This window comes from Rhinolophus sinicus, chromosome 14, assembly GCF_057876585.1.
Source record: "Rhinolophus sinicus isolate RSI-liver-muscle chromosome 14, RSI-T2T, whole genome shotgun sequence".
Taxonomy (NCBI): domain Eukaryota; kingdom Metazoa; phylum Chordata; class Mammalia; order Chiroptera; family Rhinolophidae; genus Rhinolophus; species Rhinolophus sinicus.
The window spans coordinates 17,008,306-17,023,404 of NC_142514.1; the positions used below are offsets into that span (position 1 = coordinate 17,008,306).

At 52.1% G+C, this 15,099-nt stretch overlaps 1 protein-coding gene across 1 annotated transcript in view; it reads right to left on the reverse strand.

Moving 5' to 3' along the window:
• Positions 1–14,807, reverse strand: part of RUNX3 (RUNX family transcription factor 3) — a 60,821-nt gene extending 46,014 nt beyond the window's left edge. The window contains exon 1 of the mRNA XM_088790556.1: positions 14,242–14,807. Coding sequence (XP_088646682.1) covers positions 14,242–14,299 — 58 coding nt within the window. The 5' untranslated portion in view covers positions 14,300–14,807. The remainder of the gene's footprint in view (positions 1–14,241) is intronic.
• Positions 14,808–15,099: the final 292 nt, after the last annotated feature.

The window sequence follows — 15,099 nt, forward strand, 5'->3', positions numbered from 1 at the left end:
AACATTAAATGAATCATACACACACGCCCATGTGATACAAGTAAGATGTGCGCAGTGAGAAACACTTGGAAAATACAGGAAAACACTTTTAAAATGTTGGAGCCTGAAATTTTAGAGCCAGAGTGAGACTCTTTGAGGGGTAGGGGTCTTCAGGGTCTTAATATAATAATCATATCAATTCTCACATACTGAGCATTTCACATGGGCGGCTCGCGGAGCTGAGCACTTTAAATATTGTCCTAATAACTCTCTGTGCTGTTATTCTCCCCATTGTACAGATGAGGAAACTGAATGAAAGGGAGGTGAAATATCTCCCTCAGGGAGTAAGTGGCAGAGCCAAGATTTGAACCCAGGTCTGGCTAATTTGACGGTACAGATGCTCTCAGGTCCAGGGCTCAGCTCCCACAGGGCAAAATGTGTTCACTTATTCCTTCTTCCTGCAGTAGTTACCTCCAATGAGTCACATCTAGCTCAGCCCTGGGTACTCTGCCATGAACAAGACAGACAGGGCCCCAGTCTCAGCCCCCAAATGTCACAAACCAGCCCCAACCTCGACCACAACTCAATCCCAAGTCCAGATTGTAGCTGAATGAGCTCTGATCCCACCTTCCCCGCTCAGCAGGAGCCTCTACGAGCTTCTCATCTGCTACGTTGTGTCCAAAAGCCAAGGCCAGGTGTCTGCCTCACCAGGTCCATTGTCCATGTGGGCAGGGAGGCCATCAACTCCCACCTCAGGCCCACTACTCTGGGACACGGGCTGGACTGAGGGTGGCCTGGGGCCTGTCCTATATGGGGCAGCCAGAGAAGGCCAGCTCCTCTCTTATACTTGGCCAAACAGAACTTCTGCCTGCGGCCACCCCAGGAGTCTGAGCTGGTCGCAACTATGAGCAGACTCAGGCTGCATTGCTGAGCTCAGGGAAGCCACTGGGGTGGGGGGAAGGGGGCTTCCATGTCCCTAAGTCCTCGAACTGGGTCTCTGCTTCCTGACAAGCCTGGGTCACCTCAGGACACCTGAGGAATTGTGGCTATCTCTCTAACTTGGAAAAAAGCACCACAGCCGGGCTGGTGTGGGCTCCCTCCCAACCTGCACCATATCTTTGGGGGCCCTGCGTGTTCCTCCCCATCCTCAGGCAGGGCCAGCTACCCAATTTGTGGCACCCAGTGCAAAATGAAAATACAAGGCCCCTATTCAAAAAGCCAGAGAAAAGGGGCCGGCCCCGGTGGCTCAGGCGGTTAGAGCTCCATGCTCCTAACTCCGAAGGCTGCCGGTGCAATTCCCACATGGGCCAGTGGGCTCTCAACCACAAGGTTGCCAGGCAGTTCAATTCCTCGAGTCCCACAAGGGATGGTGGGCTCTGCCCCCTGCAACTAAGATTGAACATGGCACCTTGAGCTGAACTGCCGCTGAGCTCCCGGACGGCTCAGTTGGTTGGAGCGTGTCCTCTCAACCACAAGGTTGCCGGTTCGACTCCTGCAAGGGACGATGGGCTGTGTGCCCCCTGCAACTAGCAACGGCAACTGGACCTGGAGCTGAGCTGCGCCCTCCACAACTAAGATTGAAAGGACAACTTGACTTGGAGAAAAGTCCTGGAAGTACACACTGTTCCCCAATAAAGTCCTGTTCCCCTTCCCCAATAAAAAATCTTAAAAAAAAAAAAAAAAAGCCAGAGAAAAGCTTTTTGCTTTTCTCCAGTCTCTCAATCTTTCCTTGTGTTTTATATGTGCTATTTAATGTCGCACTTCCTTGGACCTGGGGATACTTGTGGGGTGAGTGCAGACACTCATAGGCACCGGGTTCCCACCCCGAAACTTGGTGTGTAGGTCACATGCACCTGTTTTCCCCACCCTGGCACTCACGCCCAGGCTCCACTCCCTGATTGGGGGGCTGTTACGTTGGATTTCACGTACAAAACACCAATCCAATGATAAAATTAGTAAGAATTTCAAGACGGCAACTACAGAGCATTAAACCTAAGTCTGGGGCTGGTTCTGAGCCCTGTGACACCCCCTGGGTTGCAGCCCATGACACTGGCCCTGCTTGAGGGAGGGACCCAGCTCAGACACGAGGGTCAGTCACCCAAGTACCACCCTGCAAGGGTGCAGTGGAGTGTGAGGTGCGTAGTCGAGCACGAGTGTTCAAGAGCTGCCTTGTGTGCATGGGGCGCCCCGTGGCAAGTGGTGTTCAGAGCCTGCGTTCAAACTCTAGCTCCCTACCTTATAAGTTATGTGAACTTAGGCAAGTGACTTCTCTTTTCTGGGCTTTGCTCTCCTCCTCTCCAAAATAAGGACAAAAATACCAGCCACGGGGTTGTGAGAATGAGCAGTGATGTATATAAAGTGCCCAGCGCAGTGCTGGCACTCAGTCAATTTCAGAGGTGACTCAGGACACAGGCATGCCCCCCCCCCCCGACAAGCATGCGGGTCCATAAACAGGGGCAGAAGCATGTCTGTGTGCGTGTCCCTCAGCCCACATGGGGGACCTGAGAGGGGAATTCCAGGGGACTTCTGCAGGATGCCCAGGGCAATAGGCCTGGGGCATGATGTTGGATCAAAGGGAACCTGCACTAGGTGGGAGGAACCCATGGGAGAAGTGGGGGAGCCCAGGTAGAGGAGCCCAGGGGAAAGGCCCCCACCAGAGTGCTGTTCCGAGAAGGATAACATGGGCCCCTGCCAAGTGAGAAAGAAGCCCTTTACTGGGTCACATATGGACCTGGGCCAGCCGTGGGATTTTAGCCCGGTTCCTTGGAGTCCTCGCTGAGCTCAGCTCTCACCATGTCTCCCTCTCTGTGCCTCAGTTTCCCCAGCTCTGGTGAAAGAGAGGACCACCACAGGTCAAGTGCTTGCTGAGTGGACCATGCACTGTGTTTCACAGACCTCCCTTCTCTTGGTCCTCAAATGATTACTGACCCACTTTTCCAATGAAGAACTTGAAGACCAGCGAAGGCAATGAGCCACCCAACAAGAAAGGGGCGGAGCTGATTCTGATTGGTCAGGCTCATGGAAGCACCACCTCCTTCCCAGGAAAGGGGCCAGTGGGAGCCAAGGGATGTTTCTTGACCCAGGAGAACCTCAGCTAACTCATAGCGAGTGTGCGGTGGTAAGGTACACAGGCACCGTAGGCAGGCTGCCAGGGCTTGAACGCCAGCTGGGTGACCTTGGACAGGTGGTTTAACCTCTCTGGACTTCAGTTTTCTCATCTATAAAACTGGTTTAATACTAGCCATTGGTCTTATAGGATTGTGAAGATTAAATAAACAAAGATATGTAAAACACTTAGTGCCTGCCATTAGTAAGAGCTATGTACGTGTTTACTGCTAGTATTATAACTATTTAAGAGTTGTGTAATTTGTATTTTCAGGACAATGCTGCATTTATTAATTCTAATTTTATACTTTTGCTTTTTGTATTTAGGATCCAGCACACCTCCTTTTCAAGTCTCATACAATTTCCTAGGTCCTTGAAAAGATAATTCTCTGGCTCCAAAACACCTGTAACCATGGTGGATTTACTAGCTCTCCTTAGAGCAGCTTTTCCCCAAGTGGGCTCCCCAGCACACCCACCCCAGGAGGAGAAGCCTATGTTCATTAGCATATCAAAGGCTCTGAGAAGTCCTGCAGCAAAACACTGTTGAACATTGTTTCATACAGCCGTTCCCAATGTTGTTTGGTCACAGAGCCCCCTGTATTTCTGCTCAACACCTGATAACATCTGTTGAACACACGTTGGGAGATGCCCCTCTCATTTCCTTGTTTCTAGGAAATGGCAGCTAGGAGTGAGAGTTGTGAGTAATTCCTCTCAGAGACCAGTGGGGATGATCTCCATTAACAGAAATCATCTCCAGGAACATGCTTCCATCGCTCAGCTGGTCCCCTGTGTTCTCAGCTTCACTGTCTGATTCAGTCCCCACAGCAGCCTGGGGAGGTCAGTAGCATCAATATCCCCATCTTAGAGATGAGGAAATTGAGTTTCACGGAGGTTCTGACCACACAGCCAGTAAGTGGCAGATCTGGGAGACAAACTCACAGTTTCTGATTCTAAACCCTGCATTCTTCCTTCGGTACATTAATAGGAAAAATAAAAATAGATCTCATTCTGCCGGGATCCATCTTCCCCAGTGATATGCTTTTAAAAATCTAAAGTTGTTGTCCCCACCCCACCCCCGTAATATTGACTGTATTATAAAAACTTAAAATCTTCGGTAGCTTTCCTCTAATTACAAAAGCAATCCATTCTTGTATATAAGACTTTTCAAACACTTTGAGCTGGAAAATGAGAAATTCCATAATCTCACCCCAGGAGATAACCTGGGTGAACAGTCGGGCGAGGATGCTTATAGGTCTGCAGGATTCAACAAGGTAGCCGTCAGCTACAAATGGCTAGCTCAATGCAAACAATTAAAATAAAACGAGATTAATAATTCAGTCCCTCAGTTGCACAAGTTGTGGACCTGGGCTGGCACATTTCAAATATTCAATATGCATATGTAGCGAGTGGCTACGTATTGGGCAGCGTGGACGTAACATATTTCCACCATCACAGAAAGTTCTGTGGGACAGGGCTGCTCTAGATTCTTCCTAGACATATCCTGTCATTTGTGCAGAATCATTGTTAATATTCTTGATGAGGTCCCTGGACATATCGTAAGTCTCTGTATGGCCTCACCCTTGGAGGGGAGAGAGCCTCCATAGGCAAAAGCCAGGCAAAGGGGAAAATAATCTGGAAGGAAATGTGCTGAATGATAGCAGTTTTCTCTGTGTGTTGAGATAATGGACTTTATTTAAAAATTTCCTAGGTCCGTCAGGTGATCTCCGGCATAAAATGCAGGTGCGGTGGGGATGGTGGGGATATTGCTGGATTCATGTTTTCCCTAATGTTCCTGCTGCTTCTAAGATCTTCAAGGTATGATCTCGCCCGAGGTTGTTTATTATTATTATTATTATTATTATTATCATTACTGTGGAATCAGGAAGAATGGAAGCCTGCACAAGTCAGAGAAATAAAGACAAATGAAGGAAAGACAGGCAGAAGTTGATTTTCAGGCCCAGGGCCCCTCCAACCTAGGGCTGTTCTAGGCAGGGCTGCTTCCTGGGCACACGAGCTGTGTAGGTGCACAGGGTCCCTTCCTTAGAAGAGCCTCATGCTTAGTTTAATATTTTGCAGTTGCCATCCTAAATTCTTAATGATTTTTGAACAAGGGGCCCTGCATTTGCCTTTTGCATTGTGCCCTGCAAATTGTATCACCAGCCCTGGTCCTGGGGTTCTTCCCAGGATAGACCTCGTTTTGACTGCTCTCACCTGCCGCTGTTGTCCTCATGAGACCACAGATGTGCCCATCCATGGAGCACTCTGTGCCTGAGAACAAGTGTGCTTCGGCTGCTCAGATGTATGTCTAGAGAGTGTTAAAAATAGGGCTTGCGAGCGGGTGCAGGAGGGCCCCTGTGGTCTCTGTTCACACACATACACACGCTCAAGGGGTACATCTACACTGGCTTATTTCAGAGAGAGGCACATTGCATCATGGTATGCCCTGCCCCAGATCACTGCCCAGCTTGGATCCTGCCTGGACCCCCACTGCTTTGAAGGCCATGCCCAGCCTCCAGGCCTGGCCTACCTCCTCCCCAGCCTCTTCTCCCTCAACCTCTCCACACAACCCTCAAGCCCTCCCATATCTAAGTAACCTCGCTATGTGGTCCTTCTTCCATACCTCTGCTATGCAATTTGCTCTGCCTGGACCACCAATGGTCCTTCCTTCTCAGGTCTACCTAGTCTACCTAGTCTAGACCTCTTTCAGATTCCACCCTTTCTGGGAAGTCTTCTGGAAGCATTTGAGGAGGGCCTGAAGCTGCTCTGGCGGTGTACAGGAGGATAGGTGGCATATGCCTGGAGGAATCAGGGAGGACTCCATGGAGGTGGTGAGTTGGGCCTTAAGGAAGAAGAGAAGACTGCCAGGTAGAAGGGAGAGTTTTGTTGGGCTGGCTTTGCTGTAAGACAGACCCTGGCATAAATCTGGGCTTAGCCTGTTACTAGCTGCATGATCTGAGTTACCTCCCTTTGCTGAGCCTCTGTCAAATGGGGGTACTAACGACAACACCTACTACATGGATTATTGTAGAGATTTAGTGAAATGAGACACTGCAAAGGAACCAGCACAGTGTCTGGTAAGCCATCAGCAAACGTGGTTCTCTTCTCCCTTCCTCATTGCCTTTTCTCCACTTAATTATCAGTCTTAGCAGGTCACTCCGTCACTCTGAGTCTGTTAATTCCTCTCTGCAGTAGAGTTAGTGATGCCTGGCACACAGAGCTGTGATGAGAGTTTTAGGGGGTAATGGGCGAATCTGTAAAAGTTCCAGAAGACCGAGATTCTACATCGATAGGAAGGACACAAGCCAGAGGGGTGCTGGCCTATCTCACAGGGGTGCTTTCCTGAGGCGAGCTCTTTCTACACATCACTAGAATGTCAGCTTTAGGAGGGCGGCATCTTTGTCTGTTTTGTTTGCTCCTGAATGCCCAGTGCCCAGAACAGTACGTGGCATGCAGTCAGTGCTCAATAAATGTCTCCTGAATGATCAGTAGCACCAGCTGGCCCACATCACATCCCACGTGCTGGGCACTGGGGATATGAGAATTCAGGGAGACTAGCCTTTTCCAGGGAAACTGTCTCTAGATTGGGACTACAACGCAGGCCACACGCATTTCCTGAGCAACTGCTGAATGCACAGCTCTGCCCAGCCCCTGCTTCCTCCATGTGGGGGAAGCTCTAGCCTCCTGCCCCTGCCTCCTCCCTGGGACAAGGGCAGAACTTAGGTTCCTGAGGGAGGGCTGAAGGAAAATCCTCAGGGAGGAAGGCACTTCTTGGGGCTGTGGGGTGTTGGTCCTCTGCCACTGGGCACCCCTGTGAGTTGAGTTTGGGGCAGGGGCATGACCCTCATTTCCCCTTTTTCATTTCACCCTCTTTTCCATTTGGGCGCCCCATGTGTTCCTTCTCTTAACACCCAGCCTCTTTTCTCCTCTTAACAAAGGTGAGCAGATCAGGTGGATTTACAGACACTGAAATACACATGACTAGAAGACTCTGCATTTAAAAAAACCCAGCTGGGCAATGTGTCACCCCAAAGGGGCTGAGGGCTCACAGTGGTATTTGTCACCATGTCTCACAGTGAAGGATGTTTTGAGGAGGGCTGACTGGTCACCTCTGGAAATCATAAGTTATGGCATCCGCCCTTTCCGCCCACACGTAAGTCTGAACCTTTTGCCAAAAACACTTTTCCCAGACGCAAAAGAAAACCCCAAAGAGGAACCTAAACCTTCACGCTGCTGTGCCGATTGGACACAAGAGCTCAGGCTCTCACCAGCAAGCGTTTCAAAGAACAAGTCAGATGGCGAAGGGGGAAGTGAGGGGAGAAGCTGGAAACCTCTGGGGCTGGTCAGTCGTTGGTTCATTCATTCATTCGTTCATTCATTCATTCATTTATTCATTCATCCTTTCTTTCCTCCATCCACTTAGCAAGAAACGCTGAGCAGCTCCTGTGAGCCCCACCTGCTCCCAGGGACGGCCCTCCCAACAAGTGGGAGGTGAGGGGTATGTGAGGACAGGGGCAGGGTGCTCCTGAGGCCTGGAGGAGAGAAGAAGTTCCCAGGAATGCTCCCCAGATGGGGCTGGGCCTTGAGAGGAAAGGGGCGGATTTCTCACCTTCCCCATCTTGTTCCGAGTCAGAGAACCTCTTTTGCCCAAGAGGAAGGAGAACATTATATAGTAATTATTTCTAGCATTTATAGAGGACTTGTCTCTGTGCCAGGCCCTGTAGTAAGCACATAATGTACATTATCTCATTAAATCCACCCAACAAAGCTGGATGTGGCTACTGTTTGTTCTCCCTATTTAACAGATGAGAAAACTGAGCTCAGAGAGGGGAATCACTCCATCTAAAGTCACACAGTAAGGAAGTAGTGGGTCCTAGGGGCTCATAAAGGCATTTAATGTTGCCTCTTCTCCCAAGAGTACCCACTTTTTCACCACCATCTCCAGGAACTATTGACAAGGGCCTGACAGTCTGTCTACAGTTTCCCCTGTGCCCATCCCTCTCCAATACTGGGAAAACCAGGGGGTCAGTGTTGGAGAGAGAGCAAGGGTGGGGGTTTGAGATAAGGGAACAACTGCCAAGTGGCAAGTGATTGAACTGGAGGCGTGGTGGAGGGGCCCACGGAGGCCAACTGTGCTGAGTGAGTGCTCACTACCTACTAGGCATTGTGCATAGGGTTCAGGACAGGTCACATTCACTCTGGGCAGCCACTGTAAGGTCAGTGCTCCTAGCCCCATCTTACAGAGGAGGAAACAGACTCAAAGAGGTGATTAACATGTTGGGCCACCCAGGCACTAAACAGCTTAAACCTGGTCTGTCTGACTCCTCAACTATGTGCAAGGCAATGGCTAGTTCCTGGGTAGCTGAGAAAAGTCAGTTTTCCTGCTGTTGAATTCCATCTTACACAAGACCATACCCCTATTTGGATCTCAGGACCCCTCCTGAATTTGCTCACTGTTCCTGGTTCACATGCCATCTCACGGAAGGACGGAGTCTCACTCCCAGCCCCTGGCCCACAGTTCCTAACCCCTGTTGTGTCCCAGTGCTTCCTCCAGGAGGTGCTACTTCAAGGCCAGTCATGGAGGCCTGGGCTCCAAATCCACTGAAGGCTAAAGCCCTCCCTTCCTCTTCTTTACTTCCACCAAGGAAGGCAGGTACTCAGCACTCAGGTGGGAACGCCTGGCTGAGTCCCAGGCTGGCCCTGGGACTGGACGCTCAGAGGAGGCCAGGGCTCCCTGGTGGCTGCAGGTGGTCCTGGGGAGACTCCTGGCAGAGGGGGTGTTGAGTTCAGTCGTGAAGATTGGGTGAGACTCCCCAGCCACTCTGGGCAGTGGATTTGAGGAAGGGTCTGTAGATGAGGGACCCCCAGGAGACAGGAGCAAGAGCTGGTGTTTGGGCTGCTCCCCCGAACCCTTAGCCCAGGCCTCGTCACCCCACCTGTGGAGGAGTCTATACTGACTCAGAGGCAAGGCTGGGGTCAGGGGACGCCGCTGTCTCGCTGCCTCTCAGAGCCTTCTGGAAGGTCAGGTTTTCAGGCCCTCTTGCTCAGGGGCATCCATCTCCGGCCCCCCTCCCCTCCGTAAACTTCCCTACCCCCTGAGGTAACTGAGCAAGCCTCAGCTTTGATGCAGCCACCTCAAGGCCTCGTTGTCAATGGGCCCTCTATGTGACCAGTGGGGCCGCCGGCCGTAGTGGGCGCGGTGAGGCCTGGACACACAGTCCCACTGTGTGGGGCCGTCTCACGCCCGCCCAGACCCTGTGGCTGGTGGGGGGCTCCCAGGAATGCCCTTCCAGCCTGGGGGGCACTTTGGACAGGCAGGGTGGTCTGGGGAGACGGGTGTGTGCAGGGCGGCCTCAGGAGCTACCATCAAAGGAGCCGGGCAGAGGTGGCGCCAGGCGAGCGCCATAGTGGGCGCGGGACGGCTGGCGGTCAGTCCGTTCATCTCCCAGGGGAGGGGAAGCTGCCATGGGCACACCACTCAGAGTGACCAACCATCCTGGGGTACCTGGGACGTGAGGCTTTCAGTGCTAAAACCTGGAGAAGTCCCCAGCTGTCAGTCACTGCCCAGAGTGTCGAAAAGGATGCAGTGACTGACCTCTCTGGTCTGGGCAGCTTCCTTCCTGTCCGGTAACCTCTGAGTCAAATCATCCCAGCTAGACCTGCCCAGGGCCATTTTGTCTACCTCCTGCTTCCACACTGCCTGTCTCATACCTGAGAGGCCATTTTCCATTTCTCTTAGGTGTCTTCAGGAGAGGAACTGCCAGCCAACTACTGAACCACCGCTAAGAGCAACGTGGCCAGACAGTCGAGCCCGTCTAGTCACCTCCCAGCACTCCCGCCCTGCACTGCACCCTCCAGGCATCCCAGGGGGCACCCAGAATCATCTCATTCTTTTCTGCCTCCACACCTTTGCCCAGGCCATTCCCTCTGCCTGGGACATCCTCTCTCCCACTGTCACCTCCTCATCCTGCCAGGCTCAGCTGAGTGTCACTTCTTCAGGGGATTTTTCTCTCTGCCCTGAGGTGGGCCCATACCCCTCTTTGACATCCAGGGCCCACTCTTCTCCCACTATAATATGTATTATACCCCAGGGCAGTTTTCAGTTTACCCATTTCTTTCCACACCAGCCCACGAGCTCTTTAAGGGCAGACAGCCTGACCCAGTCATTCACCCTTGTATCTGAGCCCCCAGCACAAGGCCAGTAATGAAAAGAATGGAAACATTTATTGAACACTTACTCTGTGCCAAGCAGCCTGCTCATTTAATTCTCCCCAGAGCCCCATGAGGTTGGTGTAATAACCCTTTTTTACAATGGAGAAACAGAGGCACAGAGAGGTGAAGTGACTTGCCCCAGGCCACACAGCTAGTGAAGGGAAGCATCGGGATTTGAATCCAGAGAGTCTGACTCCAGAGCCCAAGCTTGACTCTCAATATTCTACTTCTTGATAAGCTTTTGTGGAATTACTGAATAAATGAAAACCTTTGCCTGTCCAGGGTCTCCTAAATCCTGCATGTGGCAGTTGAGGGCCATTTTCTCTGGTTCCCTCCCTGGAGGGGTAGTGTCCTGGGGGGGAGCACTTTTGTCTGTGGGGGTGCAGTTTAGAGGTGCTGTGAGGGGGACCTGCCATGGGCATGCCTCGGGGTACACGTGGGGCTTTAGAATAAAGGTGCTGGCCTTCAATGGTGCTGCGGACTGGCCCTCAGGAATCCTAAAGCCATGGCTTATGTTTGTCAGATGGGGAAACCAAGGCCCAGAGAGAGGAAGGGACTTGCCCATAGTCACGCAGTATGTCCGAGTCACAGACATTAGGTCTCAGCTTCCGCATTTGTCAAAGAGAGAAATAGATACCCTTGTCCTGCCTGGGAGAGTCCCGGGAACAGAGATGGAAGGAGGATGGAGAAGTGCTGAGGCCCCAGGAGACCTCTTTGCCCTCTCACACCTTCTATCTTAGTGTCTGGAATTCTGCTATCAGTCTGCTGCTCTTGAGGTTAAGTATTGCTCTGTCCTTGTTTCCTCCTCATCCTCTCCTGCAGGGTGGGGTCACATGCCTCTCCACTCTCTTCCCAAACCTCTCCTCCACAGGAACTGAGAGGAGTTCTGGCCCTTGGCTCAAAATGAATGCCCCCTACTCTCCTAAGTCAGAGAAACCAGAGGAGGGTTGGGGGTGAGGGAAGTTGTTGGATGTTATAAGAAGTCACACTCTTCAAGGAGTCCAGGGGATGGGCCTAGGGGCTGGGCCACATCAAGGAACATCAAACCCAACTCATTCCTCCCCTTTTACCTATGAGAGGCTGGCTGCCCAGAGATGCCAAGTGACTCAGATGGAGTCACACAGCACATGGGTGGCAGAGCCAGGCAGAGTACTGGGCTCCAAACCTGACCAGACTGTGCATCACATGGGATTTTCAAAACCACATATGCCCACGCCTGATCCCAAGAGATTCTCACACAGTCTGACATAGAAATTGGGAATCCAGGTGTTTAAAAGCTCTCTAGGGGTGGTGATGTCCCAGACCTGCTGGCTCCATCACCTCCTGATGAGGGACAAGGACAGGAGACTGGGGTTCCTGCTTGTATAGAATTCAGGAGGCCCATGAACTTGGGCAGGAAACAAACAGTCTTTCCTTTCACTGACCTCTAACTGAAATTTAGCAACTTTTCCCCCAGTGATTTTGTCACAGTGGAAATCATAGATATTCTCTGGTCTCATTTGGTTGTCACAGATGATCTTGAAATACCATTTGTATTCATCACCCATCACTACTGCATCACAGCTGTTGCGGGAGCCACTATAAGATCTTTTCACTCAGTGTGTTACCGAAGAGGCACATGGTCACAGTCTCAGAAGCTTGCTTTTTTTACAGTTTGCTAACTGTATTTCCAAAGACTTGGTTCCCTCTGTAATCCTATGAATTTTGTTTTATGGACGTAAGAATGTAATTCTGAGGAGTCTGTAGACTTCCTGAGACTCCTGAAAGGTCCATGGCCCAGAACAGGTTAAGGACCCTGCGTGGGGCAGCGTGGAGCCGAGCGCTGGAGGACTCAGAGGTTGGATCTCTGTGGGGACAGGATGGGCAGCTGCAGTCTTGGGAACCTCCAGGGACAGAATCTGGGAGACAGATCCCCTGAAGTGAGTAGTAAGCAGAACACGGGAAATAGAACTGGGCAAGAGAGAGGGTGCCAACAGGGTGCAATTGGAGGGAAAGCCTCAGAGCCCATACCCCAGGCGTCCCCACGGACCCTGCCTTACAAGGCATATCTGTGTCCCTGTCCTCCAGGGTTCAGCCTGCTCTACCCAGCGGCCTCCTGTCACTGGGCACACACTAGGACAAATCCTCTGGCTTTCCTCACCCTCTCCCTCTGGGGTTGCTGTCTGTCATTTCCTGGGCTCCAGGGAGTCAGGAGCCTATCCTAGGTGGGCCAGCCCTTTCATCCCATCTCCCAATGTTCCTTTGTTTTAAACGCTACATTTCTCCATCTTGCTCATGGAGGGAGAAACACAGATTACAAAGACCCAGCAAATGGTTTTTATAAACTCTTATTTTCTTGCCACAGAACTGCCTTTAATTAGCTCTGAGGACTACAAAGGGAACAGCATTATAATAGGAGCAGCTTGAAGGAAAGAGCCTATGGCTTTCAGCTCCTGGACCGGGACTGCTGCTGTCACCAGCCACAGCCAGGTTTGGTGGGAGTGCCCCTGCCACAGGCACAGCAGGCCCCTTCTCTCCCCCATTCAGTCCCCATCTGCAGCCGCAGGGCCTACCTCAGCTTCTCTCCAGGGAGGAGGAACAGTCTTGCTTTGCTGTCAGGCAAGCTTTTGCAGAAGCCTTTGGACAGTAAGCACCTAAATGTGCCTTGGTCCCTGCCCAGAACCAGCCACCCAAGGACTGTTAGCTAGCAGCAGTGGGACAGGCAGACAGGCAGGAGGGCAGATGGACAGTCAGACTGACTCCTGCATCTCTGCTGGCCACCTCAGCTGAGTAATGGTAGCACCAACCCCCCAAACTCTGGAGTTCTCAGCCCCTCTGTTCTGGAGGAGAACTGGTCCCTGTGTCCAACCCAGAGGCACTGCCCTCATACATAGCCCATTCTCAGCCTCAGACCATCAGCATGTCATAGCCAGAGGGGCCTCTGTTTGGGGCACAGAGAGGTTAAGTAACTTGGCTAAGGCAGCTCAGCAAGGTAGCACTTGAGCTGAGACTCAAGCTCAGGGATTCTTGAACCCCAATCTCAGATGCCTCAGCCCATCTGCGAGGAAAGAGGAAAGGAAGACAGCAGGGGGTTTTCTGAGACCATGGCACATCAGCCCCCCTGGGCCAGAAAGAGGCAGGGAAAAGTCTCCCTGTCAGTTCCAGCCTCAATCAGAGGTTTCAAGTGGGGGATCCCGGACCCCTATTCTTGTTGAGGGACTCAACCCAGACTTCTGGGTCCCTCTGAGCTATGAATAAAGGCAAAAGCTGCTGCCCAGAAACACTCATGTCCCCTGTAACCAAGTTCACAGACCTTCCGAGGCCTATTCCCCTCACGCTGATCCAGCTTCAGTGCCCCCCGGGGCTGCACAAGTTCTCACCAAAAGCTTAGAGCCTCCTTCTCCTCTCAATGCTTCCCTTACCCCAGGATCATTCAGAGAACATGGGAGAAAGTCCTCAGGAGGGTCTCAGGAAGAGGCAGCCTTGCCCCCGCCTGCTCCACGGCTCTCAGAAGCTGGCCTGGCTCTGGGAATACTAAGTGTCTCCTTGAGTCTGTGTCTGCCTGAGCCCAAGTGGTGGGCCCAAGCTCTCCGGGTGAGCCAGGGGCTGAGGCTGCAGGACCCAGGAGCCCTGTTAAGTGAGGCAGGAAGCCGCGGGTCACCGGAACACCCCCAAATCCTCTCCACCCCAGGACCCTCCAAGGCCTGCCCTTTGAGGTCTTGAGGTCTTGCGGTATGCATTGCCCCTACCACTAACTGTCCCCACCAGCTGAGGATTAAAGTCCCACAAAGGTGTCCACTCCAGGAGACCACGGAGGCCACCAATCCCTCTTCCCACCTCAGGCTTTCAGAGGCCAGCGGATTTAGGTAGATAGGCTATGTACTTGAAGGCAGCTAGGACGGTCGGTGGAAGGACCACAGCTCCCCACCCGAAAGGGCCTGCCCAGGGCCCTGGGCAATAGTTACTCACCGCGGATGAAGGTTGGCGTGTAGGTCGGGAAGGAATCGAAGATGCTGTTTGATGCCATGCCCCGCTCTGAGGAAGGGAGAGCTCGGCCCTTCACAGGAGTGGGTTGGGATTGACTTGGTTGGCTGTTGTTTTATTTTTTCCTAGCTACTTTTTGAAAATAAAAGGGGGGGTGGTGTTGCTTTTTTTTGTTGTTTGTTTTGTTTTGTCTCTTTTCCCCCCCTACTGCTACGAAAAAGAAAAAGGGAAAGAACGCGAGAGTGTGTGTGAGCGAGAGAGAAAAAAATCCCCAAGGAAAGTAAGTTTCTGTTTGTACCCAAGAATTTGGATTCCTGGTCCCACAGGAATGTCTAGCCACAAATTTTCAACAGAAGCGTATGCAGAGTGTATCATTAGATGGCGGGAAGGGGCCTTCGGCAGCCAGGGCGGAGGAGCTCACAGGGCAGTGAGAGCAAAGCCAGGCCAGCATCAGCGACACGGGGGAATGAATGAATGAGGCTCACCCCCCGACAGAGCTCAGGCTCCAGTGGGTGCGAGGGCGGCCCCGGGGGTGGGGAGGACCGGGAGCCAACCAGCTCCCGCGAAGGGCCCTGAAGGCAGCTGAGGGCCTGGCCTTGTGGTTCTGTGGTTGAGGGACCAGGCCTTCGCAGTGTCAACCCAACCTCAGCTCACAGGATGCAAGAAGCCAGCTCGCGGCCTTGGCCCATTGGCTGGGCTGTGGTCACCTGGGTTGTGATGTCACGGCCTCAGAAGATCTTGTGGCTGCTTCTCTCTCTTTTTCGAAAAAAAAAAAAAAGAAAAGAAAGAAAGAAAGAAAGAGAAAGAGAGAGAAAAAAGTGATGGCTTTTATTTGTGGGGCTG